Source organism: Otolemur garnettii, unplaced genomic scaffold (genome assembly GCF_000181295.1).
Source record: "Otolemur garnettii isolate 467f Iridium unplaced genomic scaffold, OtoGar3 scaffold00092, whole genome shotgun sequence".
In the NCBI taxonomy this organism is placed as follows: Eukaryota; Metazoa; Chordata; class Mammalia; order Primates; family Galagidae; genus Otolemur; species Otolemur garnettii.
In genome coordinates, this window is record NW_003852487.1 from 1,430,859 (window position 1) to 1,456,428 (window position 25,570).

At 44.8% G+C, this 25,570-nt stretch overlaps 1 protein-coding gene across 1 annotated transcript in view; it reads left to right on the forward strand.

The window, feature by feature from the left end:
• Nucleotides 1-25,570, forward strand: part of RADIL (Rap associating with DIL domain) — a 74,052-nt gene that overhangs the window by 28,316 nt on the left and 20,166 nt on the right. Inside the window, 3 exon segments of the mRNA XM_023516540.1 lie at nucleotides 13,957-14,204; nucleotides 15,159-15,788; nucleotides 18,239-18,276. Of these exon segments, the coding sequence (XP_023372308.1) occupies nucleotides 13,957-14,204; nucleotides 15,159-15,788; nucleotides 18,239-18,276 (916 nt within the window).

A 25,570-nucleotide genomic window follows, 5' to 3' on the forward strand; every position in this document is an offset into this window, starting at 1 on the left:
CACAGGCCCCGAGCCAGTTTTTATGGAATTAATACTTCTTAGATTGTATGATTTTGCTGTTTCCAGAGTCCTGAAATAGTTGTTTTTGATAGTTTTGTCCAGTTGCATTGTTGGTTTTAGCAAGGGGATCTGTCGAGCTCTTTTCTCAGCTGTGCTGGTGAGCTGGCTTTCTCAGGTTTGTCCTGAGGCTTGAGAGGGGTTCATGTCAGTGCCCGGTGTGTTCTCTCTCCTCAAGCTGCATGTATCCATTTTAACCGTAATGGATTTTCCCAGACTGCCTCCCATGAGGCTATGACATACCTCATTCCCTCTTTCACCTGTCCTCACCTTGAACTGCTGTGAACTGCTGTGAGTGCTGCTGTTCGCTGTCTGCAGCCTGACGGCATTTTGTATTGCTCTGACTGCTGACTAATTCGAGCATTTCTCATATATGCATTGGCTGTTTGTAGTTCAGTGCCTGTGAATTGTCCATCCATGTCTCTCGTTCATTTTTCTGTTGGTTTGTACTTTTTCTTTCAATTAACTATTTGTGAGCATCTGTCTTCACAGATGGGTGTTGAAAAGAAAGGTGACGTGGTCAGATCTGAGCTTTCTGGTAGGGGAGAGAGGAGATGGAAGCAGAACTGTCCAGGTCAGCAGGAGAACAGCCCTTACTGCACTGCAGCAGATGGCCTAGGAGGCAGCATTCCAAGTGGTAACCATGTCCCTTCTCACCTCTCCTCCTCTCCTTTTGTCTTTGCTCACCTCTGCCCTCTCGGCCAGGAAGCCCCTTCACTGACTTTCAGAGTTCAGCCTGTTCTAGTTGACAGCCCTGGTCATATTATAGTGGATCATATTTGTCTGGTGAAATACTAATGTGGAGAGCGTAGCAGTGTAGGGCTGCGGGGGGCCTTTTGGCTTCTGCAGGGACTTGGGAAAGGCTTGCTGGCATTGGGCTCACAGCCTGGCTTCTGCAGGTCATGGGGAGCCAGCAGATGGGGGTCCAGGCTGTGGTGGTCAGAGCCTGCAGCACATCTCAGACAGGAGCCTTCACAGTGGCTGATGGCCCATCTGTGCTATGCATTTGTTTGACCTGTTGCAGTCTCTGATCAGAGCCCCTGCTGGACTGAATTGTGTCCCACCCCCATTCATATATTGAAGCCTTAACCCGTAGCACCTGAGAAAGTGACTATATTAGGAGACAAGGTCTTAAAAGAGGTAATTAATTAAAAAGGGGTCCCAGCTAGAGGCAAGAGTGAGACTTGTCTCTAAAAATAGCTGGGTGTTGTGTTGGTGCCTGTAGTCCTAGCTACTTGGGAGGGCTGAGGCAAGAGAATCACTTGAGGCCGGGTGTGGTGCCTCAACTCTGTAATCCCAGCACTTTGGGAGGCTGAGGCAGGCAGATCACCTAAGCTCACGAGTTTGATACCAGACTTAGCTAGAGTGAGACCCTGTCTCTAAAAAACAGCAGGGCATTGTAGGGGATGCCTATAGTCCCAGCTACTTGGGAGGCTGAGGCAAGAGAATCACTTGAGCCCAATAGTGTGAGGTTGCTGTGAGCTATGATGTTACAGAACTCTACAGAGAGTAACAAAGTGAGACTCTGTCTCAAAAAAAAATGAGGTCATTACATTGGGTCCTGGCCAATCTGACCGGTGTTGTTATAAGAAGAGGAGACCAGGACACAGACACACACAGAGGGATGACGCTGTGAGGACACAAAGTGAAGGCAGCCATCTACCAGCCAGGAGAGAGGCCTCAGGAGAAGCCAGCCCTGCTGTATCCTGACCCTGAGCCTCCAACCTCCTGCACTGGAGACGGTCTCTGTTGTTGGAGCTGCCTGGTCTGTGAGACTTTATTATGGCAGCCCCAGGACACTAATATAGAACTTGTAACCTTTCTTTTTCCAAAACCTAACATCAAAATCCCTAGGTTATAATAAATATAAACATACGTGCACATTCAGAGCCAGATAAAGAATCAGGTATAATTCTGATGAATCAGAATGAATCTGAGAAGTGGTAGGAATGAAGTTATTTAAAGGACAAGAATATAAAATCCATTAAAAGAAGGCTTAGGAAACTAGAAATATGAAAAATATATAGAGGCTTCATCTGGAGTTTCAAAGGTGAAGACAGGATGCTGCTGTCATGACCCAGTGCCTGGCAGGAGCAGCTGGAGGTCGCTGAGCTGTGGCAGGCAGGCTCCCTGCAGTAGAGGAAAGGGATTCATTTGGTTTTCTAGGTGGCAAGGGAAAGCCTCTCCAATGTTGAGAATGAAAATACTTAGTAATAAGTGAGAGAAGATTGTTAGTACTGGGAGAACAGAACTGGTTCTCCTCCTAGATTCAGGGGACAGTATCTCGCAGTGCCTTAGATAAAACAGCCCCTTCTGCAGGGCTGGGAGTGTTGGTGATTTGCTTAGCACCTTGCTGGACACAGAGAAAGCTGGAGGTGGTGTCATTGTTTACCCCGATCCTCTCTGAGAAAGAGTTAGCCATCTCAGGGTAATCAGATATGGCCTTTGGTTTCAGCTGAGGGGAATTCCTGGTTATGCCGCATGGCCCTCTTCTTGGCACAGTCCTGGACGGCTCTGCTTCCATCTGTGGCTAACAACAAACGGCTTAAGTATTTTATCTCCTCAGTCTCCCATTATCTTAATTAGGGTTTTAACTGCTTCTCAGAGAGGGGATGTTATTCCCTGAGTACGATGCTAATTAGTATGAGAAGGTCCAAGTTCCACCATGGAAATAATACTCTTCAGTGCTTTAGCAAAGTAACTCCTCCCTCCTCTGAAAAATGGGACATCTTCATTGTCCACAGTTTTGAAAATAAGAGAAAGTATAAAGAAGAGAGTAAAAATCACCCGTCAGGTCACCTAGAAAGAATCACTTGGAACATTTTGGTGCTTGTCATTCCAGTCTTGTTTTAGTGTGTGCGTTTATTTTCTTATGTAATTTAAATCAGCCTCTGTACATACCTCTGTGGTTTTTAATTTAATATATTTATTTCCTCATATGGTGGACATCATTTTTAATGCTGGTGAATGGTTGTGCCTAACCATGTCCCTATTGGATTTTTAGAATGCCTCCCATTTTTCTCTGTTTGTAAATAATGTTATGTAAACATCTTTGTAAAGAAATATTTGACTCCATTCTGATTATCTCTGTGGGATAGTAACTTAAAAGTGGGGTTCCTTTGAGGAAAGATGGAGACATTTTTAGGTATAGATATAGCCATACCTAATACTGTAATAGGTAGCAAGATCTCCATAGATATATTAAAAATTGGGGGTAGATCAGTGCCCATTTATGTTCCCGCTAGATGAGAATGCCCATCTCTCCTTATCCCATCTAGCATTTGATTCTGTCATTTAAAAATTTTTGCTAATTTGTCAGGAGAAAATGTTCCTCATCGTCTGAGTTTGCATTTCTTTTAGTATTTGTGAAGTTGAACCGTTTTTAGAATGTTCACGAGTAATTTATACTCTGAATTACATTCTGTAATTGTCTCTCACTACTTCCCCTTCTTTGTTTTGAAATACTTCAAGCACACAAAAAGTAGACAGAGTAATGTAATGAAGTACTTGTGCACCATGAGCCAGGCTGAGAAATAAGATCTTACAGACAGAGTAGCTTTTTCTCCATTCTTCCTTAGTAGTTTTCATGGATCGCCTCCAAGAGAGGTGACAAGAATGCTTGGGCAACCCAGGATGTTTGTGTTTTGCCAGAGAATCGGATACCCAGGCAGCACCTGACCTGAGGACAGCGGGCATAGACCTAGCTGCTAGTTGGAACTCTTAGGGGGATGAACAGCCTGTGTCAGCTTCCAGGAGGCACAGCGCCTCAGCAGAATCCCCATTACCAGTCCTTTTTGTCCCTGATTTTCTATATGTCCTCAGTTTCCCCTCAGGGCATGTTCAATAGAAAAGTAAGCTGTGTCCTCTCCACCTAGAAAGACAGGGCAGCATGGCTGTGATCCAGTGGGTTTTCTACAAATAAAATCACATCCTCTGCAAATGAAGGTAGTTTTACTTCTTCCTCTCTAATTTTGATGCCTTTTATTTCTTCTTCTTACTTGATGGCCCTGACTAGAACCTCCAGGACAGTGCTGAGTAGAAGTGACAAGAGTAGACCTCCTCGTGTTGTTTCTGATCTCCTGAGGAACACATTCAGCCTTTCACCACGAAGTGAGGTGTTAGGTGTGGGTTTTTGTAGTTGTTCTTTACTGGGTTGAGGAATTTCCCTTCTATTTTTAGTTTGGTGATTGGCTTTTCTTTTTATCATGACATGGTATTAGAATTTATGCTTTTTATGTGTTGCTATTTCATGTGATTTTTGTCCTTTCTATTAATAGAGTGTAGTACATTGACTTTTGTCCTTTCTATTAATAGAGTGTATTACATTAAACCAACTTTGCATTCTTGAGATGAATCACACTTGGTCATGATATATATAATCCTTTTTGTATGTTGCTAATGTCCTTCTGGGGATTTTTACATCTGTATTCAAAAAGGTCTGTAGCTTTCTTGTGGTATCTTTGACTTTAGCAACACAGTATTACTGGTCTCATAGAATGAATTGTGGGGCGTGCCCTCTTCTGTTTAGTACAGCGGTTCTCAGCCTGTGGGTTGCGACCCCTTTGGGGGTTGAAAGACCCTTTCACAGGAGTTGCCTACAACCATCACATACACCCTACACAAATATAGGTGTATGAAAATAATTTATGGTTTGGGGTCACCACAACATGAGGAACTGTATTAAAGGATTCCAGCAGTAGGAAGGTTAAGAATCACTGGTTTAGTATAATTATATTTATCTGCTTAGCTGTTAGGTAATTATTTTAATTGAATCTATACATTTAAAAAAACATTCTACATGTCCAATCATATTATCATCACATAACAGAAGTTTTATTTCTTCTTTTTCTTGTATCTATCATTACTTTTCCAGAACTTCCAGTACCATGTTGGATAGAAGTGCTACTTGCTGGTGTCCTTGTCTTATTCTTGATCTCAAAGGCATTGGTTTCAATGTTTTATCATTAACTATATTTTTTTTTTTTTTTTTTTTGTAGAGACAGAGTCTCACTTTTTCACCCTTGGTAGAGTGCAGCGGAGTCGCTCCAGCAACCTCCAACTCCTGGGCTTAGGCGATTCTTCTGCCTCAGCCTCCCAAGTAGCTGAGACTACAGGCGCCCACCACAACGCCCAGCTATTTTTTGTTGCAGTTTGGCCGGGGCTGGGTTTGAACTCGCCACCCTCGGTATATGGGGCCGGCGCCTTACTCACTGAGCCACAGGCGCCTCCCCAACTATATTTTTGTTATAGGTTTTTTTTAAATTTGTCTTCTATCAGATAAGAAAGTCCCTTATGTTTGTAGTTTTCTAAAAAGTTTGAATAGTGAATATTAATAGATACTGAGTTTTATCAAATGCTTTTGCTGTATCTTTTGAGATGTTCATATGACTTTTCTTGTTTTAATACACCACTGGGGTGACTTATACTGATTAGGTTTTTTTAATGTTAAGCCAACTTTGTGCTCAGTTTGGTCATGATGTATTTTTGTGTGTGTGTGTTGAGAGATCTTATTGACTGATAATTACTTTAAGATTTTTTTGTATCAATGTTCATAAGTAAGATTTCCCTGTCATTTTTCTTTCTTGTTATGCACTCAGTTTTTATATACACGCTTTATAAAGTAAGTTGGGGAGTATTATCTCTTTTCCTAGTGTCTGGGAGATTTTGGCTAATTTTTGGTGTTATTTTTTCCTTGAAGATTTGGTACAACCCACTGGTGAAGCCACCTGGGACTGAAGTTTGCTGCATGTGAGAAGATTGTTGACTATTGCTTCAAATTATTTTAATAGTTATATTAACAGACTATTCAGATTCTCTATTTATTTGGGGGCCAGTTTTGGTAAGTTGGGTCTTTTCCTAGGAATTTGTCAGTTTTGTCTAAATATTCATATTAATTATCATAAAGTTGTCAATAATATAATTTTGTCTTGTTGCAGTCATTATATGGATGCAACATCTGTCATGGTATCTCTACTTTTTTATCTCACATATTATCTGTGGATTCTCTCTCTCTCTCTTTGATCAATATTGCCAGAAATATGTCAATTTTATACATCTTGTCAATGAACTAAACATTTGGATTTATTATGTTTACATGTTATATATTTATTTTATGTTTCATTAATTTCTGCTCAGAATCATTTCTCATCTACTGTATTTGATTTTAATTTCCTGTTTGTGGTTTAACTTCTTGAGATTCAGTTAACTACCCTTTACTCTTCTCATAATGCTTGTAAGGCTGTAAATCTCCCTCCCCCACTTCTGCTTTAGCTGCTTCCCACAGTATTGATGTGTAGTAACTTTATTATCACTCAATATCAAATATTTCCTAATTATGAGTAGGAATTTTACTTTGACCCTAGAAATATTTATGTTTCTTAATTGTAAACATTTGATGATTTTAGAATTACCTTTTTATTATTGATTTCTGGCTTCCTTGATTTTTAGATAATGTGTAAAGTCTTTTGAAATTTATAGAGATGTGCTGTATGGCCATATATGGTCCATCTTTGCAAATATTCCATGTTGTGTGCTTAAAAGAATATGTATTCTGCAGTTTGGGGGTATAGAGTTTGACAGTCTGAAGTCAGTCATTTTTTATTAACGCTTAAAGCTGACCATTGCTGATATTTTTGTCAACTTATTTATAAGTTTCTGGAGAAAGATATATATAACTCTCCCACTGTGATTATGGATTTGCATATTAATCCTTTTAGTTCTTTTAGTTTTTTCTTCATCTGTTTTGGTACCATTTTATTAGGAACACAGACAGCAATATGCATTCAGTAGAAAGCCTACTTCAAGCAACCATGCAGCCATTTAGTTTTTACTTTCAATGTAGTATTTGATAAATTATGTGAGATCGTCTACACTTTATTATAAAATAGGCACTATGTTAGGGGATTTTGCCCACCTGTAGGCTAATGTAAGTGTTTTGAGCACATTTAAGGTAGGCTGTGCTAGGCTGGGATGTTCTACAGCAGTGGTTCTCAACTTCCTAATGCCGTGACCCTTTAATACAGTTCCTGTGGGTTGCAACCCACAGGTTGAGAACCACTGTTCTACAGGTTCAGTGTATTCAATGCATTTTCAACTTTTTGAATAACGTTGTGTTTATCAGGACATAACCTAACCTGTTGAGGAGTATCTGTCTATAGGTTTAAGATGATGTATTCCTGGCATATTGAATGTTTTATTATTATGATCCTTATCTTGTAATCAGACATTTTTATTTCAGGGTATTTTTGGTTTATATTAACAGTGCTACATAAGCTTTCTTTAGGCTAGATTTGTGTAATATTCTGCAAATATAATTGGGCATATTGTTTTCTGTTCTTTAATCTTTCTGAATCCTTGCTTTTTTTTAAAATATATATTTCTTGTAAAACATATGTCATTGGATTTTGTTGTTTTAGATTTTTTGATAATTTAAAAACTTGTAGAGATTCTTCTCACTCTGGTCTCCACTAAATCTTGGACTTGTGGGTTCAGTAATATCCTGAGATGTGGTGGCAAGGGTGAGGATGGGTCTTCAGAGCTGGTGTCCCCTTGTAGCTGCTGACGTAAGATTGCTGTGGGTTCTCGAAGCTTGGAGCTCAGTCTTGGTCAATAAAGGAGGTTGCACTGCTTCTCCTGGCAGGTGAGGCTCCCATTGGATCTGTGGTTCAAGCGTCTCTGGTTCATTTGAGTCCACAAAATGAAGTTTAGGGTCCTCTTCCAAGATAAGGGTCCTATTGCTTCCTTGTCAATGCCTTAACTTTCACAGAGGAGACTAGATGAGTCTGTGAATTCAGTTTACATAGTAATTCTGCCAACCACACTTAATTTTATGTCTGATTTCTTAGTGAGGTTGGCACTGAATCTATAAAAAATAAAAGAGTCTTTTAGGTTCACTCTAGGAACTTTCTGGTTCTGTGACTATGACGTAACCCACATGTTTAGAGAGCTGACCTTGCCATTGTCTGTTTATAAGTACTTCAGTGTGCTCAGAAGCGTCCACAATCAGTGCCTTCCCCCCCAGTTAGGAAATTTGTGTACTCAAGGTAATGAAGGTAATGAAGCTATTTTTCTATAGTTTCTTTTTATAGCTTTGTTGTTTAACCTTTCACATTTAGATCTACAATTCATCTGGAATTATTTTTTGTGGATAGTGTGAAGTGGAGTTCATGATCTATTTTTTTCACCTATGCATATAATGAGTAGACCCCGCACGGTTTAGGACCATTATACCAACACTCCACAAAGTTTGTTAGGCCCTTTCCTAGTCATTCCTCCCACCCACTGTGGCTTGGAAACCACTGACCTGCTTTTTATCATTATAGATTTCTCTCTTTTAGTATTTCAAACAGATGGAATCATAGAATGTGGGGGCAAAAAAAAAAAAGAAAAGAAAAAAGAAAAGACTATTTTATCTATATATGTGACATTCTCTTCTGGGACTCTCATTTCTGTTCCATGGGTCTGTTTGTCTATTCTTATACCAACACCACACACTCTTCATTGCTGAGGCTTATAGGAGGCTGCTGAGAACACACCCTCCGGCTTTGTTTTGGTCTTCAGGATTTCCCCTGCCCTTTGTGTTGCCTTATATATTTTGTCTATTCATTCTCCTCTCTCTTCTTTCCTCCCCTCCCCTTTCCCTCCCTTCCTCCATCCCCTGCCCCTCCTTTCTCTCCCACCTCCACCCCCTCCCTCTCTTCTCCTGCTGAGACCTCACTCAGGATTGCATCATGCCTGTAGTCAGTTTGGGATAACTGAGTTCTTCACAATCCATCAACTTGGTATATTCATTACATCTTCTCTAATTTCCGTGAATAGTGTTTTGTAGTTTTCAGTGTAGTGGTCTTGCACATCTTTTGCTGGATTTGTTCTTTAGTTGTTTTAGTCTCAAGACTTTTATAAATGGTATCATTTTTTCCATATCATTCTTCTCTTTGTTTTTGATATTTAAAAATATTACTGAATGTTTCATATTCACCATATCTAGTCACCTTGCCAAATTTACTTGTTAATTCTAATAATTTATCTATCAATTCATTTATATGTTCTACATATACGTTACTTTGTCTGCAAAATGCTTATAACTTCATTTTTCTTTTCAGGCACCTGTGGCTCAGTGAGGAGGGCACTGGCCCCATATACCAAGGGTGGTGGGTTCAAACCCAGCCCCAGCCAAACTGCAACATTTTTTCTTTTCAATCCTTATACATAGTATCTTTCATTTGTTTTTCTCACCTTATTGAGTTGGCCAGAAGCTTTAGTGCCATGGGAGCAGAAGTGGTCATAGCAGGCAACTTTGTCTTGTTCCTAATTGAAGAAGGGAGGTTTCAGTATACATGTTCTTTAGAATTTGTTCTCTAATAGTAGAATTGATCCTGAAAAGCAAGGCCAATATGTGCCCATCTAGCAGCCATTCCTTTGTTTGTCAGGTTTATGGTGAGAATGAAATGGAATTAAATGCAAAATGCCCAGAATAGGGCTGGCCATGTAGTGGAGAGGTACTTGCCAAATTATCCTTAAGTAGTTCTTTTTTGTACATTTTGGATGGTTTTCAAGCTTGAGTTCAAGCTCCATACCCTTTGCTGACTTAGAAAAGGGTATTCCAGCTAACAGGAGCCTTGCTTTAAGGCAAGTCCTTTTACCCCTGTATTTTGGAGCAGCTGCTATAGAATTTACCTTGGCAGTGTATCCCCAACTGTTACTAGGGCTTACCTGAATCATCTCTTGCCAGGTGCAGGGGGATGTGCCTGTGGAAGCAGTGGGACACACCTGCAGATACAGTGGGATGTGCCTATAGTTCCAGGTACTCGGGAGGCTCAGGTCAGAGGCCAGGAGTTCATAATGCATTATGATGATGGCACCTGCGACCAATCATTGTACTCCAGCCTGGGCAATGTACAAGTCTCTGGCTCTAAGTTCAGTTTTAAATAAAATAAACAATTTCCCCAATTTCAGTAAAATTTTCCTGGCACGAGAACATTTCCTTGAAAATATTTTCAAGTTGTATATATTATTTCAAACCATCAAAGTTGAGGGAGAGAAGAGAAAACAGGATCAGGTGGTAAAACCCTCAGGTTGAATTTGTTAAAGCAACTTGGTGATGTTCAGGAAGAAAGCTTTCTCTCCAGCGCTATTACAAAGCCAAAACAGCGCCTGTGGCAGGAGCTCTGATGACTGTTACCAGCTGCTGCCCGAGTGCCAGTGCCTTCTGTGAGGCACACAGAGCCCTCTGCCTTCTACCAGTGTGGGGGGTATCAGGCACTGCCTTCCCATGGTGAGTCACCTGGACTGGAACCTCCCAGCCAGGTGCCAGCCCCTCTGCTGCTCCCCCCAGAAGTGTCTGTTCTGGGAAATGCTTGCCCTGCAGAGCCGGTACTCAGCTCCGTTAGGGTTCCTCTGAGGTAGGAGCCTCCAGGGCTATAAAGCTCAGCACTCCTTTCTTTAACACTTCCACTGTGAGAGGACCTTGAAACTTGTCACAGTCCCTGTCACAGTGGTACCCTCTGCACTTTCTTCTCCTTTCCAGTCCCACAGTCAAAGACAAACATCCACTGCAAGTTAGGGCCGTCTGCTCTGTGGGGTTGCTTCAGGTTCTTTCCTGGTTGTGTTCAATAGGGCCTGGGGCTCTGTGCATTAGTTAATGTTTGCGAGCAAGGCCAGTCCCCCATGTGTTCTTGGGACAGGACAGGCCCACTCAGGTGTCTGAGTGTTACTTGGAGTCCATCAAGTGTGGCAGTTCTCCAAGACCCTTCCTCATTCCTGTGCCAGGTTTTTCTGCTTCTCCCCCAGAGAGCAGGTCAGCGTTCAGGGGGACCTGCATTGGCCAACTTTCTTTCTAGAAACAGATGTTTATGTGGAGAATAGAAATGCAAACTAAATAGAAAACGTAGGGTCTCCATGAAGCTTTCTAGTAGTCTGAGTGCTTCCTTTTCTACCTGCAAGGAATCGCTGAAGACGGTTGGGGCTCTGGGGGCAGGGAGTGCCCTGGCAAGAGCTCCTTATCTGGCTGCTGTCTTCCAGACCCTTCTAGACAGCTTTTACAAATACAGATTCCTAGGTGTGCCTCATACCTGCCAAATCAAACTTATGATCACACCAGCATTGGAAAATTTCCATTGATCCTTGAAGAACAACATGTCTAGGGGTGGTGCCACATTATTCTTTGACAGCTTCTGGGGTCACCTTTTTGAGTGCTGCTTTCACATGCCCACCTCTATCACCCTCTACCCCCCATTTGGGAGAACATTTCTGTTCAGACATGATGAAGATTTGTCCTGGTTCTGCCCAGCCCTGAGTGACTGCAGACCCTCCTGAACCCAGCCTCCCTTGGGCTGGGTGCTGGGGGGTCCTATCTCCCACAGCTTCATCTTAGGACCAGACCAAGTCACAAAGCCATGCAAGAGTAACAGGTTTTTAAAACTTCTGTGAAAAGTATAAGGAATCAGTTACATTTACCTGACACCTGGGTCCCTGCCTCCCAGAGTTGGCAGATAAAGATTTTCATCATATTTGCTTAGAGCTTTAAAAAATAAAATAAGTAAAACATGATATAAATTTATTATAAATTATGTATTCTATCATGTATAGTAGCCTATGTTAAATCATTTGAAGTCCTTTTTTCTGCCATCCCCAGACTGTTTCTTAACTGCCTTTGAAACAGGCATACAGCGAATTTACTGCTTTTTTGTTTCAAAAAAGAAGCTTTACATACACCTATATTCATAACATGAGCAAGAGATAGTAGTGTTTCAGGTGTTTGTTTAAAAACTGTAACCCAGTGGTATCATCCTGCGTGTGTTCTGCCGTTGCTTTTCCCATTTGTGGCTATGCACACAGCTGGCTCCGGCTTTATCCCTCAGAGTGTCCTGCGAATGGGCAGCTTTCTGGGAGGGCATCACCTTTTTTCAGATAGGGGCAATATTTTGCTGATGTGGGCAGTGCTGTAGTGGCTGTCCTGGGATAGGGTGTGCACACGTGTGCATGGGTGGGAGGGTTGTGCTTGCTGTCCTATACTGGGGCACATGTAGCGGGGCACAGAGGAGCAGGGCCATGGTCAGGTTGCTGTCCACACTGGATGCGCCAGTCATGCTAGTGCTGATGGTGGGTGCTGTTCTCACCCGTCACTTGCACTCAAAAGGTGGCTGTACTGTGCTTTGGTGCGTGACAACTGCTCTGCCCAGAGCAGAGGTCTCACCTCTGAGTCCCAACCATAGGCTGGCAGCCCTAGCCTTTCTGCATTTGCATGAAGACCACCTGGGACTAAGGAAGGAGACCCTGGAGTGGGTCCCACATGTCAGCATTTCTCTTGATATGCAGAGTCTGCCCTGGGAGGGGAGTGCAGGACCCTGTTCAGAGGAGCAGGATCTGCTCAGTGGTACAGCCCCTTGGGACACTGGGCTGGGCTCTTGGGGAGCCCCTGGGAATTTATAAGGGAAGGCCATCTTCCCTAGCTGGCTGCTGCCTGTAGCCCTGGGACTGCCAAGGACCATTCTAAGGTGCATCCTCTGCTGCAACCTGGTCCTGGTTTTGGGAAAAACCTGGGGACTGGAACATTATTTTGGACTGGGTATTTCTTTTTTCAGATCTGGCCCTGTGGCTGCGCAGGAGGCCAAGCCATAGGGCCTGCCGTTCTTGGGAGAGAGTGGCTACATGGCCGGCAAGGGGTGGCCAGGCCCCACCTGCTGGGCATGCCAAGCTAGTTGGGGTACTGGGCGCAGAGCGCAGAGCAGTCTGGCAGAGCACAGCGCCGGCACTGCAGTTGGTGGCCTCCCCCACCACCCGGCCCCCCACGGGTTGCAGATGCGCAGCTGCCTCAGGAAGGAGCGGGAAGAAGGGCTCCGCCTGCCCTGCCTGGCCCCATCCCCTGGCTTTTGTCTGGTTTTGTTTGGAATGGCTGGAGGAGACGCTGCCTTTGACCGGGATGGATCTTAACCTGAAGGCGGTGCAGAGGGACTCAGCAGAGGGCTTGGAAGAGAAAGCACCAGGCTCAGCTGGGACAGGGACAGCGGCTTTCACACCACAGCCTGTCAGCTTGCCCTGCAGCATGTTTAGAGAGCGATTCCTGAATTTATGTGTAGGAGATTTTTAAGTCTTTACGTGTTTGTTATTTCTGGGCTCTGTATGTGTGTGTATACTTGGGTGTGCATATGCATGTTTTATGTATGTGTGTTTACGTGCTTGGGGCATGTGAGTGCATGTGTTTATGTGTGCACACGTGCGTGTGCATGTGTTTGTGTACACATGTGAGCATGCCTGTGTGTGTACATAGAAATGTACATGTGTTTATGTGTGTGTGCATGGGATGTGGGTGTTTGTAAGTGTGCCTGCTTGGGCCTGGGGGTATTGGAGGTAGAAGCAGCCCAGTGGCAGCCCAGTGGGCTGGGATGACGTGGCAAGGTGACTACTTCCACCTTATAAAGTGGGGGTGGATGATGACCGGCCCATCTACCTTGTCTGATCAGAGCACCCTGTAGGGGAGTTTCTCCTGATGCACAGGTGGATAGGGCAGAGTTGTGGGGGTGGCTGCTGACCCTGCAATAGGCCAGTGCTACAATGGGGAAAAGCATTTGGGGTTTGACCCCTGATACTGGCTGGCATACACTGAGGTGTGTGTCCTGAGGCCCCTGCATGGCAGGCGTAGTGCCCTGAGCATTGGGATTGGACAGCAGCTGCCTACTCTGTGACTGCTACTCTTCTGGGGGTGCCACAGTGCTGCCTGGCATTTTGAGGTGCATGGCTGATGGGTATAGCTCTTGGGTCTCCTCCAGACCTACTTGGACAGAGCAGTGACAGGTGTTAGGTGTAGCTTAGTGAGGTTTGACCTTAGGAGTTCCTGGGACCCTCTCTCCACTGGGTGCCATTAGTACTTCTGCCTGTTCACCCCTCTTGCTTCTGTTTCAGGAATAAATGCCCAAGCCCGGAGGCTGCAGCGGAGTCGTGCCAAGGGAACCCGGGCCCTGGGCCCAGAAGGTGCCCAGAGCTCCTTTCCATCCCGGCTTCGCCGCACAGTCAGTGAGACCAGCCTGAGCTCAGCCACCACCCTGCCCGACGCCGCCCCGGGCCCCGAGGAGCTCAGTCAGGACACCATGCGCTTCTCACTATACCAGTCCCCACACCTGCTCCTCCTGCAGGGTTACAGCCAGCAGCACGTGAGCTTCCCTCCTACACCTGGTGCTGCCCAGTAGATGCCTTGTGGGGGCGAGGGGCACCTGGCCTTTAGCCAGTTAGCTCGTGTGGCTACTGCCCTAGTGGCTATGACGAGGCTGTGGAGATCAGGAGTGGAGCACGTGCTGGCTTTTCCCTTCATCCGGGCCCTTTACAGGGAACTCTCTACCACTCAGAGATCCTTGTTAATCTGGGTAGACATGGGAAAGAGAAACCATTTGACTTTCTAGACTGCTTCTCAGGCCCCTTCCTTTGGGGCAGGATGTGGGCAGGTAACTAGAGAAGGTGACCAGGGCCAGTCTGCTCTTGTGCAGGTGGTAATGGGTGCCAAGTCATCGCTTGGTGACTGCCTTCTCTGAGGAGGCTCAGAGAAAAGGCCACAACTGCCCCAACTGCCCCAACTGCCCCACGGCCATTTCTCACTAGTTAGGTCTGAGCATCTCACCAGGAGGGAGCCCTGAGCAAACTCGCTCCTCCTGCCTTGAGCTCTCCCAACTCCATTTCCATGAACACTCATGTGTTAGCTTCCTGCATTCAGGTCTTAGGAGACACCTTCCTCACTGTGCTAGGCAGAAGGGGAGCAGCGCTCATACATGGTGTTGTGGGGGTGACCTGGGGAGCTGGGCAGCTCTTGCTCTGGCTGTAGAGCCAGCCAGCACTTGGCCTCTGCCATCACAAAGCTGGTGACTCCTGGGAGACTCCTCTAGGAAGCTCCCTTGCCCAGGATAGGCTTAGTGGCAAGGGGCAGGTTACCAAGGGTTATAGGAAGCTTTGGTATAGGGGTGGCTCAGGACCTGCAAAGTCCCCAGGAACAGCAGTCCTAGCCACATGGCTTAAGTAACCAGTAACCAGAGACTTGGAAGCCTCTTCTGCTTTTTCCCTTTGCTTGCTTTGCCTGAGGTGCTGTCCTGCCCCTGAGTTGTGTGTCTGTGTTTCAGGACAGCCTGGTGTACGTGCTCAACCGGGACCGGCACACGGTGGGCCAGCGGACCCCTGCTAGCAAGCCCAGCATCAGCCTTTCGGCCCCTGACATCCTGCCCCTGCACTGCACCATCCGCCGGCTCCAGCTAGCGGGCAGCCAGGCGGGGGACAGGCTGGTCCTGGAGCCCATCCCTGGGGCACCCGTCTCGGTCAATTTCTCAGAGGTGGGGCTGAGGACAGTGGTGCTGCGCCACGGGGACCTGCTCTCTCTGGGCCTCTACTACCTGCTGCTGTTCAAGGACCCAGCGCAGGCCCAGCCCCTGCCCACCCATGCCCTGGCCTGCCTGCAGGCTGTGCCACAGAGTTGTCGCATGTGTGGTGCCGTGCTCAGCACCTGGGGCACTGCCCACTCTGCGCCGGCCACCCTGTCCCGGCGACGGCAGCTGGTACTGGAGTTTGAGCCTGACCTGGAGGACACGCTACTGCAGAGGATCATGACACTGATCGAGCCAGGAGGTGACGACCATAAGCTCACCCCTGCCTTCCTCCTCTGCCTCTGCATCCAGCACTCAGCCACCCACTTCGAGCCTGGCACATTTGGGCAGCTCCTGCTCAAGATAGCCAAGAGGATCCGCGAGACAGTCTGGGTCAGTGGCCCTAGATGCACGGTTTATAGTGTTCTTGCTGAGGGAGGGGCTGGGCTTGAGCTCTACGTGACCCCAGGTGGAAGGCATGAGTTCCTCTCTGCCGTCTAAATAGTGCTTCAAGGCTGAGCAAAGGCTGGGCTTTGCCTGTGATGCCTACCACCCCACAGGGAACCAAAATAGCCCTAGACTCCAGGGCTTTAGCTGCAGCACTGTTGGCTGGTGTGGGACCAGCAGTCACTTCCTGAGTTCCAGGGCCTGGCCTAGGGCACCATGTGTGCAGAAGTGAGCTGCTGCAGAATCTTAAGTGCTGTGAGGCTGAGATGACAGCAGGAGCACTCACAGGCCCCTGCCAGGAGCCCTAGGAGCCTCTGACTGAGTACCCTCAGTGTTCTTCTGGGGGCAGGTAGAGTGCTGCCTGCCTGTGCTGTCCCTACCACAAACTCTTTGTCCTATTGGTAGTGGAAATACAGGCCAGTCAGCTCTTCACATTGGCAAACCTCAGCCCTAGGGACCCTGTGGGTAGAATTCCCTGCTGTGGGGCCGTCTTATGCATTGTGGGGTATTAAACAGTATCCCTGGCTCCATCCCCTATATGCTGGTAACCCAACCCCCAACACACAGATGGCTCCAGTCACAAAGGAGGCCCAAGCAGTCTCCAGTGAGTAGTACTCCCAGGTGCTTCCCATAGTTGGCACCTCCCTGCCAGGCCCCTGACCCCCAGGGACTCAACTCCTGGGGGCCCAAAGGGAGGTTTGTAGTTCCTCCAAGTTGCTCAGAGACCCTTATTAATCTGGGTAGACATGGGAAGGAGAAACCATTTGGCTTTGTAGAAACCTGATTCATCTCTTATATTAAAATCCATTAGTCTTCTCTGTGTCAGGCACTCACTAGTAAACAAAAAGATGTTTGAATTCTCACAACCACCCTGATGGGTTAGATGCTGTATATCTCCTGTCACAGCTGAGGAAACCCAGTCCTTGCTGAGGGAGCACGGTGTTGGATAGAAGACCAGGTTCCATCTGTGTCCAAGCCTCTGCTGCCCAGGGCTCCTGCTACTCCCTGCAGCTCACCTGGGCCAGGCCTGCCCCTAACTTGCAGGCTCGCACACAGAGGCACTACATGTGAACTACCTCATCCACAGTCTGGAGCCCCCAAACATCAGTCCAAGTCTGATTCCACTCTGTCCCAGCACCCCGCTGTGAGAATCATAACACTCACCGCTGCCCCATCTAGATCCCCTGCAAATTCCATTTGCTCACGTATCTCCTGGGCCCAAACAGGTTTTCGTGGCCACTCCCCCTCCTCATTGCTTATCAGATGCACAGGCAGGTGTGCACATCTTACAGGAGACGAGTTAGCAGTTAGGGTTATATTTAGCCAGATAATTTATTACTAAAGCAAGACTATTTCTTGATTAAAAGTGATGGCTGTGGGCTTGGCGCCTGTAGTTTAAGCAGCTAAGGTGCCAGCCACATACGCCAGAGCTTGTGGGTTCGAATCTAGCCCAGGCCTGCTAAACAACGACAACTATAACCAAAAATAGCTGGGCATTGTGGCAGGCACCTGTAGTCCTAGCTACTTAGGAGGCTGAGGCAAGAGAATCGCTTAAGCCCAAGAGCTGGAGGTTGCTATGAGCTGTGACACCATGGCACTCTACCCAGGGCAACAGCTTGAAGCTCTGTTTTAGGAAAAAAAAAAAGCGATGGCTGTGGGCCAGTGCCCATAGCTCATTGGTGAGGGCACGGGCCACATGTACTGGGGCTGGTGGGTTCAATCCCAGTCCGGGCCTGCTAAACAACAATGACAACAACAACAACATAATAGCTGGGCGTTGTGGTGGGCACCTGTAGTCTCAGCAATGTGGTAGGCTGAGGCAAGAGAGTTGCTTAAGCCTAAGAGTTTGAGGTTGCTGTGAGTTGTAATGCCACAGCACTCTACTAAGTGTGAAATAGTGAGACTCTGTCTCAAAAAAAAAAAAAAGTGATGACTGCACAGAAAATGTTAGTTCAACCTGATTCCCTGTTGGGAAGTTTAAATATGTTTATAAATATTCAAGCATGTATGCCTCTATTTATTATTACTGTGGATGGCATTTTAAAATGTCTTTATTAAGGTTAAGAATGAGAGTATTAGAATCTTCACTCTAATATTTGTTAAATGTTTGGCCTATTTTTACTATTTTTTAATGGTCAGTTATGTAAGCTAGAGAAGGCTGTGGAATATCTCTATTGTAGGAAACACGTAGGTCATATTCAGTAATGGAATGGGAAGATACCTAAGTCAAATGGAAAATGTTCTTTCCAACACGGCTCAGAGTATGTCATCAGCACAGCACAGGATGTCTGGGACAACAGTGGCATGTTACATGTAGATGGTATAATGTGTGTTTGAATCTGTCCCTGTGTTATCCTATTTTTCTCATATTTGCTTTCTTTTCTTTCTTATTGTAGGAGAAAACCAAAGAATTAGCAGAGAAGCAGGCACAATTGTAAGTATGGCCTAGTTCTTGCACCTGCCTCCTGGCAGCAGGTCCCCCAGGGGTTGCCCTTCCCAGAGCTAAGTCCCCAGTGGCCTCCTGATGCCTTGAGGTCAGCTCTGGGCTTTTGTCAATTGTCTTTCCATCTCAGAGTGACTTTTCTTGAATCAGCACCCTGGGGGGTGGGGGGGTCTGAGTTTGGCAAGTCTCTCCAGAGCACCCTTGAGGCTGAGCGGCAGAGATCCTCTCCCCTCCCTGCTACTGATGTCATGTTAGAACCACCCTGCCCTTGCTGGGAGACATGTACCCAGTGCAGAGGCAGGCAGTGCGCTGCCACTCTCCTAGGTCTTGTATTCCGTGAAGGCACCATCTCTGCCCTCAATGCTGCTGGGGGATGGGGAAAATTATTTGGATCCGCCTGAGACAGACATGTGGGCTTGAGGCCCATACTCCCACTCTTGAGTGGGCCCCTACAGAGACGTCTGCATGGGGAACATTGTCAGCACCCCTTTGTAAGCATAGGAATGGGAAGCCATCATGTCTCAGGACTGAGGGCAGTGTAAACAGTGGACACTGCAGCAGTGGCAGCAAATGACCTTCAGCTGTGGGCTGTTTCAGTGTAATCTAAGACAATGCTAAAAAGAAGCACTCAGAAAAGCACCTGTGATGTGATTAAGCACACACACGTGTGACATTCCCAACTAAGCCACCCTGTTTAAGATACACACATGTGTGACAACACTCTAAAGAGAGCAGAGTTGAAGGTGGAGGTTGTGATGGGCCATAGGGGAGGGGACGGGGACAATGTCTGGGGGCATGGCTCCAGCGTCACAGCCTCCCCCAGTCAGGCCACAGTACGTGGAGGCCAGCTTCCTTTCAGTTCATATATCACCTGCTCCAAACGGTCCACTTATAAAGCATATTGTTGCTGTGTACACGTGCTTACCTATGTCTGAGTGTCCTATAAAGGAAAGAGGCAACATTGTCACCATCCCTTCCAAGGTAGCAGTGGCAGGGCTTGGGATTCTGGCCTAGGGCTCCCCAGCAGGTTGTCTTCACTGCCTGACCCAGGGGAGCTAAGCTCAGGATACCTTTCACTCACAAAGACCTGCTCCTGGAATAAGGGCCCAAAGACTGTGCGCTGAGTCATGGGCCTCTGAGGGCTGGGGCTGTGGGGAGGACCCAGGCTTCACCTTCCAGCTTGACAGGAGGAAGTCCTAGAAGCCAGGCCCTGGAAGGATTGATGGCAAGAAGGTGGCTGGGGCATAGGCACTTGGTGGTGCCCTGTGTCTTGTGGGCTCTCTGTGCTGAAGGATGATTGGCTGGGAGTTGGGACCCAGCAATAGGGGTGGTAGCCTCCTCTGCTTTTCTCAGACAGAGTTCTAGGGTTGAGGTGAGATGTGGATGTGACAGAAACAAGACCAGCTCTAGAAGTGCCCAGGTGCAAGTAGGAGTGGGGCAGGAGCCTGCTGCCTCTCACACCCTGGTCTGAAGTACAGATCCAGGTGGACCTGGCCTCCCCACCCATAGGAAGAGCCCAGGCCTTTTCTCATCAGCTGTTCACTTGTTCTTTGTTTTCCAGAACTTTTATTGTTAGGGCCTAAAAACAGCTCTGTTGCATCCTCTAATACTGTTTTTTTTTCTTTTTCCGTTTTAAAATAATGAATCACTTCCAAAATACAGAACAGTACAGACTGTATCATTCACCCGTGAACTCACACCTGGATTTAACATTATTAACATTTTTCTGTATTTGCTTCAGATCTTTGTATTGTGTTTCTTTTTAAATTGTGAATAACCATTGAGTTTTACTAAATGCTGTTCTGCATCTGGGATCATCATGTTTCCCATTTAATCTGTCATTATGGACACCACATCTGCAGGCTTTCTCATTTTGAACCATTCTTGAGTTCCTGGGATTAAAACCTCCATGACTATTGATCTGTAGCACAGTAAGCTATAATATGTGGATAAATATTTTTTAATTGACAAATAAAATCATATGTGTTTGTCATGTACAACCTGATGTTTTGAAGTACAGTGTATATACACATGGAATGACTAAATCTAGATAATTAACATATGCATTCCCTCACACAGTTACCATTTTTGTGGCGAGAACATTTCACATCCATTCTTCTAGCATTTTTCAAGAATACAATATATTTTATTAACTCTACTCCCCATGTTGTACAGTAGATCTCTTGAGCTATTTCTCCCCTCTAACTGAAATTCATACCCTTTGACCAACATCTCTAAGCCTCTACCCTGCTCCCGAGGCCCCAGCCCCTGGTAACCATCATTCTGTTCCCTACGTAAGATCAGCCTTTCCATATTCCACGCATGAGTGAGATCGTGCAGTATTTGCCTTTTCTGTGCCTGGCTTATTTCAGCTATCATAATGGCTTCCGGGTTCATCTGTCTTACTGAAAATGGCAGGATTTTCATAGATTTCCACTATTTATCTGTACCATATTTATACATTCATCTATTGACAGACACTCCAGTTGATTCCATGTCTTGGCTATTGTGAATAGTGCTGCAATGAACATGGGTTCAGATGTCTCTTCTATATACTGATTTCATTCCCTTTGGATTTATAGCCAGTAGTGGGATTGCTAGATCATAGGGTGGTTCTATTCATAATTTTTTAAGGTGCTGCCATGCTGTTTTCCATAATGGCTATACAATTCACATTCCTACCAACAGTATGTCCTGGTGACCAACACTTGCTACCATTTTTTTTTTATATATAACAGCCATTTTAACAGGTGTGAGATGATAGATGTCCCAATATCTCCTGGCTTTAGTTTGCATTTCCCTGATGTTGACTGATGATGTTTTAGTTAGGGTTTTCCCATCTGAATTAATTGGTGAAATTGGTCTACAAATTTTTTTTTTTTGCACTGTTCTTATCTGATTTTCATAACAAGGGTCACAGAAACCAAATGGGAGCTCCTTTTCTGTCCCTCCGTTCCCTGAAGCAGTTTGTATGAAGTAAACACCTGGACTTCAAGTTTTGCTGTAAGAACTCCTGGGGGCCCATCAGGGAGGGAGACCTTAGTTTGCTGATTTCATTTCTTTAGTGATTATTCGTTTACTTAGTTTTCTATTTTTTCTTCCTTAATTCTGGTAATTTTTACTTGGCTAGAAAATTATCTATTATGTATGTTCCAGAGTTATTGAAATAAAATTGTTATATTCTCTTATGACTTTTTTTCATCTCTTAATCTCTTTACAGTTACACCCTCCTATTTAACTCCTATTGTGTTTGTATCTTCTTCTTTCCTCACTTTTGATTTATCTTTCCAAGGATTTGACTGTTATTAGCTATTTTAAAGAACCAGTTTTATTGTTTTTGTTTACTTTTTCTTTCATTTCTATTCCATCAATCTCTTTGTTTTCTTATTATATAATTTCTACTGTGATTTCTTTTTTGAGTCATAAGAGTTTAATTTCTAACTATTTTCTGCTGTTTTTACTTTTAGCTTTGTTACATTATAAGAAAATGTGATTTGTCAGATTTCAGGGTTTTGCAGTTTTTAAGAATCTTTTGTTGGCTAGTTTATAGTCAAGTTTGCAAATATTCTTTGTGTATTTAAAAGAATAGTTTATTTTTTCCATAGAGTTCAGTCTATGAGATCAAGTTTATTGTTTATTTAACTCTATTACATGCTTTTTCAGTATAAACTCTCTGATTCTGAGAAAAATAAGTTAACATTTCCTACTATTATTGTGGATTTGTATTTTTCTTTTAAAAAATTATCAGTTTGGCTTTATTTTCTTTGATGTTTTACAGTCATGTGTACCTGTTCACAGATCTCCTTTAAAAAAAGTAATGTCCCTCTTTATCCTAATAATTCCTATTGCCCTAAAATCTTTTTTTCCCCCTGATATTAATACTCTGTCACTTTTTAACTGGTTCTCTATTTGTTGGTAAAAAAAATTTTATGCCTCTACTTTCAACCTTTTTGTGTCCTTTTTTTAATTATTATTATTTTTTTTTTTGTAGTGACAGAGTCTCACTTTATCACTCTGGGTAGAGTACTGTGGCATCACAGCTCACAGCAACCTCCAACTCCTTGGCTTAAGTGATTCTATTGCCTCAGCCTCCCGAGTAGCTGGGACTACAGGCACCCGCCACAACACCCGGCTATTTTTTTGTTGCGGTTTGGCTGGGGCGGGATTTGAACCCACCACCCTTGGTAGATGGGGCTGGTGCCCTACTCACCGAGCCACAGGCACTGCCCTCCTTTTTATAATTTTTTGAAACAGTTGTTTAGCCTTCTTGTTCATCTTTGTTAATGGTCAAGTTTAACACATTGTGGTTTACTGCAGTTTCTGATATATTTAGATGTATTTTATTATCTGTTTTGTGCTTTCTGTTTATTTTTTAAAAATACTTTCCTATCTAATTGGATTTTTTAAATTCTCCCTTCTCTCTTGGTTGCATAGTTATTCTTAAAATATTAATGTGTCTATCTTTTTGTTGAATGCTAGATCTTAAAATGCTTTGACTCCCATGCCACTTCTTGGCTTTCATTTTGTTACTTATATTATTCTAGCTTCACCTTGTTTTCAGCCCTGTTGTTTCCCACATCGTTGTATTTGCCTTTACAATGTGTTCATTTGTGCTTATTATGCTTACCAGTGGTTTGGGTTTTTTTCTTATTATTTCTTGCAGCCACTCCTTTAGGATTATTTCTCTTGCTACTGTTATGCATCCTTGAATAGCTCCTCTTACGAGGCTCTGTTGTAGCCAACCATTTGGACTTGGGGTCTGAAAATGTCATGATTATGCCCCTATGGTTAAGGAAAAAAGTAGCTCTTTTCTTTCAACCCTGGAAGATATTGTTCCATTATTTTTTAGCATCTATTCTGATGAGAAGTCTTGGGTATGTCTACTTTTTATTCTGTTGTTATTAATTTCTTTTTCTGTTTCCTTTAAAGATTTTTCTCTTGATCTTTAATGTTATGCATTTTTACCACATTATTTGACTTGCTGTTATTTATCCTGTTGTAATTATGTGGGTTTCTTCAGTGTATGAGTCATTTGTTTTTGCTTTTTTTGTTTGGTTGTTTTTTTGTTTTTTGAGATAGGATCTCCCTCGGTCAATCAGGGCTAGTGTGCAGGGACCAGATCATAGCTCACTGCAGTCTCAAACTCCTGGGCTCAAGTGATTCTTCCTGCCTCAGTTTCACAAGTAGCTGGAACTGTAGGCACCTGCCATGACGCTGCCTAATTTTTCTTACTTTTTTTTGTGGAGATGGGGTCTTGCTGTGCTGCTTAGGCTGTTCTTGAATTCTCGGTCTCAAGTGATTTTCCCATCTCAGCTTCCTAAAGTGCTGAGATATAAGTGTGAGTCACTGTGCATAGCCTCATTGTCAGTTTTGAGAGCACATGACCATTATCTGCTTTAATTTCACTATAACTCCATCCTCTAGTCGCCTCCTGGAGCTCCTGTTAGCCATGATTTAGATCTTCTTATCCTGTCCCTGTGTCCCTTCACTGCTATTACATGTTTTTATCTTTGTGTCTCTTTGCATTCTGAGATCTCTATTGGTCATTCAGTTCACTAGTTCACTCCTCAGCTGTGTGTAATCTATTATTTTAAAATGTTTTCCAAGGTTTTCATTGGGTTTATTTTTAATTTAGCTCGTTCTTTTTTCCTTTAAATTGAATATGCCTTGTTCAGTAATTTCGTCTTTTTTTTTTGTCTTTTTGGTCACTTTAAATTTGATGGTCATGTCTTTTTTGTTTTGGTGGGGTGATTGTCTTCTTCACTACATCCTCTGGCTTTCCCTTACCCTGACACTTTCCACTGGTGTGGGGCACTTTTCAGTGTGAGCTCAGCTTCACCGAGTGGTTTTATTTGTTTGTTTGTTTAGACACAGGGTCTTGCTCTGTCAGGCTGGAGTTCAGTGTCATCTTCACAGCTCACTGCAGTCTCAGACTCCTGGGCTCAAGAGATCTTACTGCCTCAGCCTTCTAAAGTGCAGGGCTACAGGCTGTGCCTCTGTACCTGGCCCAATGGGTGGTCCTCTCTGCTGGCTGGCTGTGGGCTTGGCTGTGGAAGTCTCTGGCAGGGTGGCTTTCGCCATTGCTCACCCGGGGGTTCTGGGTCCTACAGGTCTGTACCTGTTGCTGGTTATTTCTGGGTGTTTGTTTCCTCCTCTTTGCTGGCTGTGTGACCATCGTGTGGTGTGAGCCTAAGGGTTAATTTTCCTACAGGTGACTTTTTATTCTCTCTGTCGCCTATCTGCAAGGCAAGATGGCCCAGTAGGTGGAGGCTGTGGGCTTTATGCAGAGACTGAGTTCCAGGTCCTCCCTAATTTGTTCCAAGGCCACATTTTGTGTCCTCATCTGCATGTGGACATCCTAGCTCCTGGGGCCACATGGCTGAAGCTCTGTTGGCTATAGCCACAGCTTCTTCCTAGCCTCTGGCTTTCTCTTTGTTCTCACCCTCTAGAATATCCCTTTCTCCTTCTTCCCTCTCATCCTTTCAAAATTTTCCTTTTGATTCTTTTGCATCTAGTATTCCTGTGTGTTCATAGTGGGAGGAGGGGTTGGGCTGCTGTGTGGACAGCAGCACCTTCACAGGCTCAGGTGTGAACAGACGGAGGGAAACCTGGAAGGTTCTGGCTTGTTGTGTTTGTTAGACCCAGCTGGCTTCAGAATCCCTTTGCAAATACTTGCTTTGACTCGGCCTAAGTCAGCTTTAGAACCATCACCCTCAGCCCCTTCATGTGTGTCAGTGTAAAGCTTTGTGCCTGCAGTTGTGGGCATAGCGTTCCCAGCGCTGGTGTATGTTTCCATGTGGAAAACCAAGCAGCAGTTTGGAAGTTTGAGGGCCAGCGAGTCTTTCTGGTCCTTCACATTCTCTTTTCCTCCACATACCATCACCCTCCAGTCCCTGCCCGGGTTCAAGGAGGACTTTCTGATTCTTTTCTGAGCTCCTGACAGTACCCAACAAGTACCTATGTTATTCCAGCAAAGCCTCACATGTTGGTATATAAGAAATAATTTGCATGTGTGCATATGGAGGCCTGCAATCCCTTACCCTGTTAAAAGAAAAACTTTCCATAAATTAAATTTATCAGGGTTTGTTTAGGAAAGAATCATTCTCAAATGGGGCAACTACAGAAGCAGCAGAGGTTCAGAAGACTCCGCTCACCACTGCAACTGGCTGGGGCACACCTCTTTAAACAAAATGTGCTCCTGTCAGGCTTACAGTGTGTCCACCCTCTGTGTTAGGCTGTGGCCCGTGAGTTGCAGTGTGTCCACCCTCTGCGTTAGGCTGTGGCC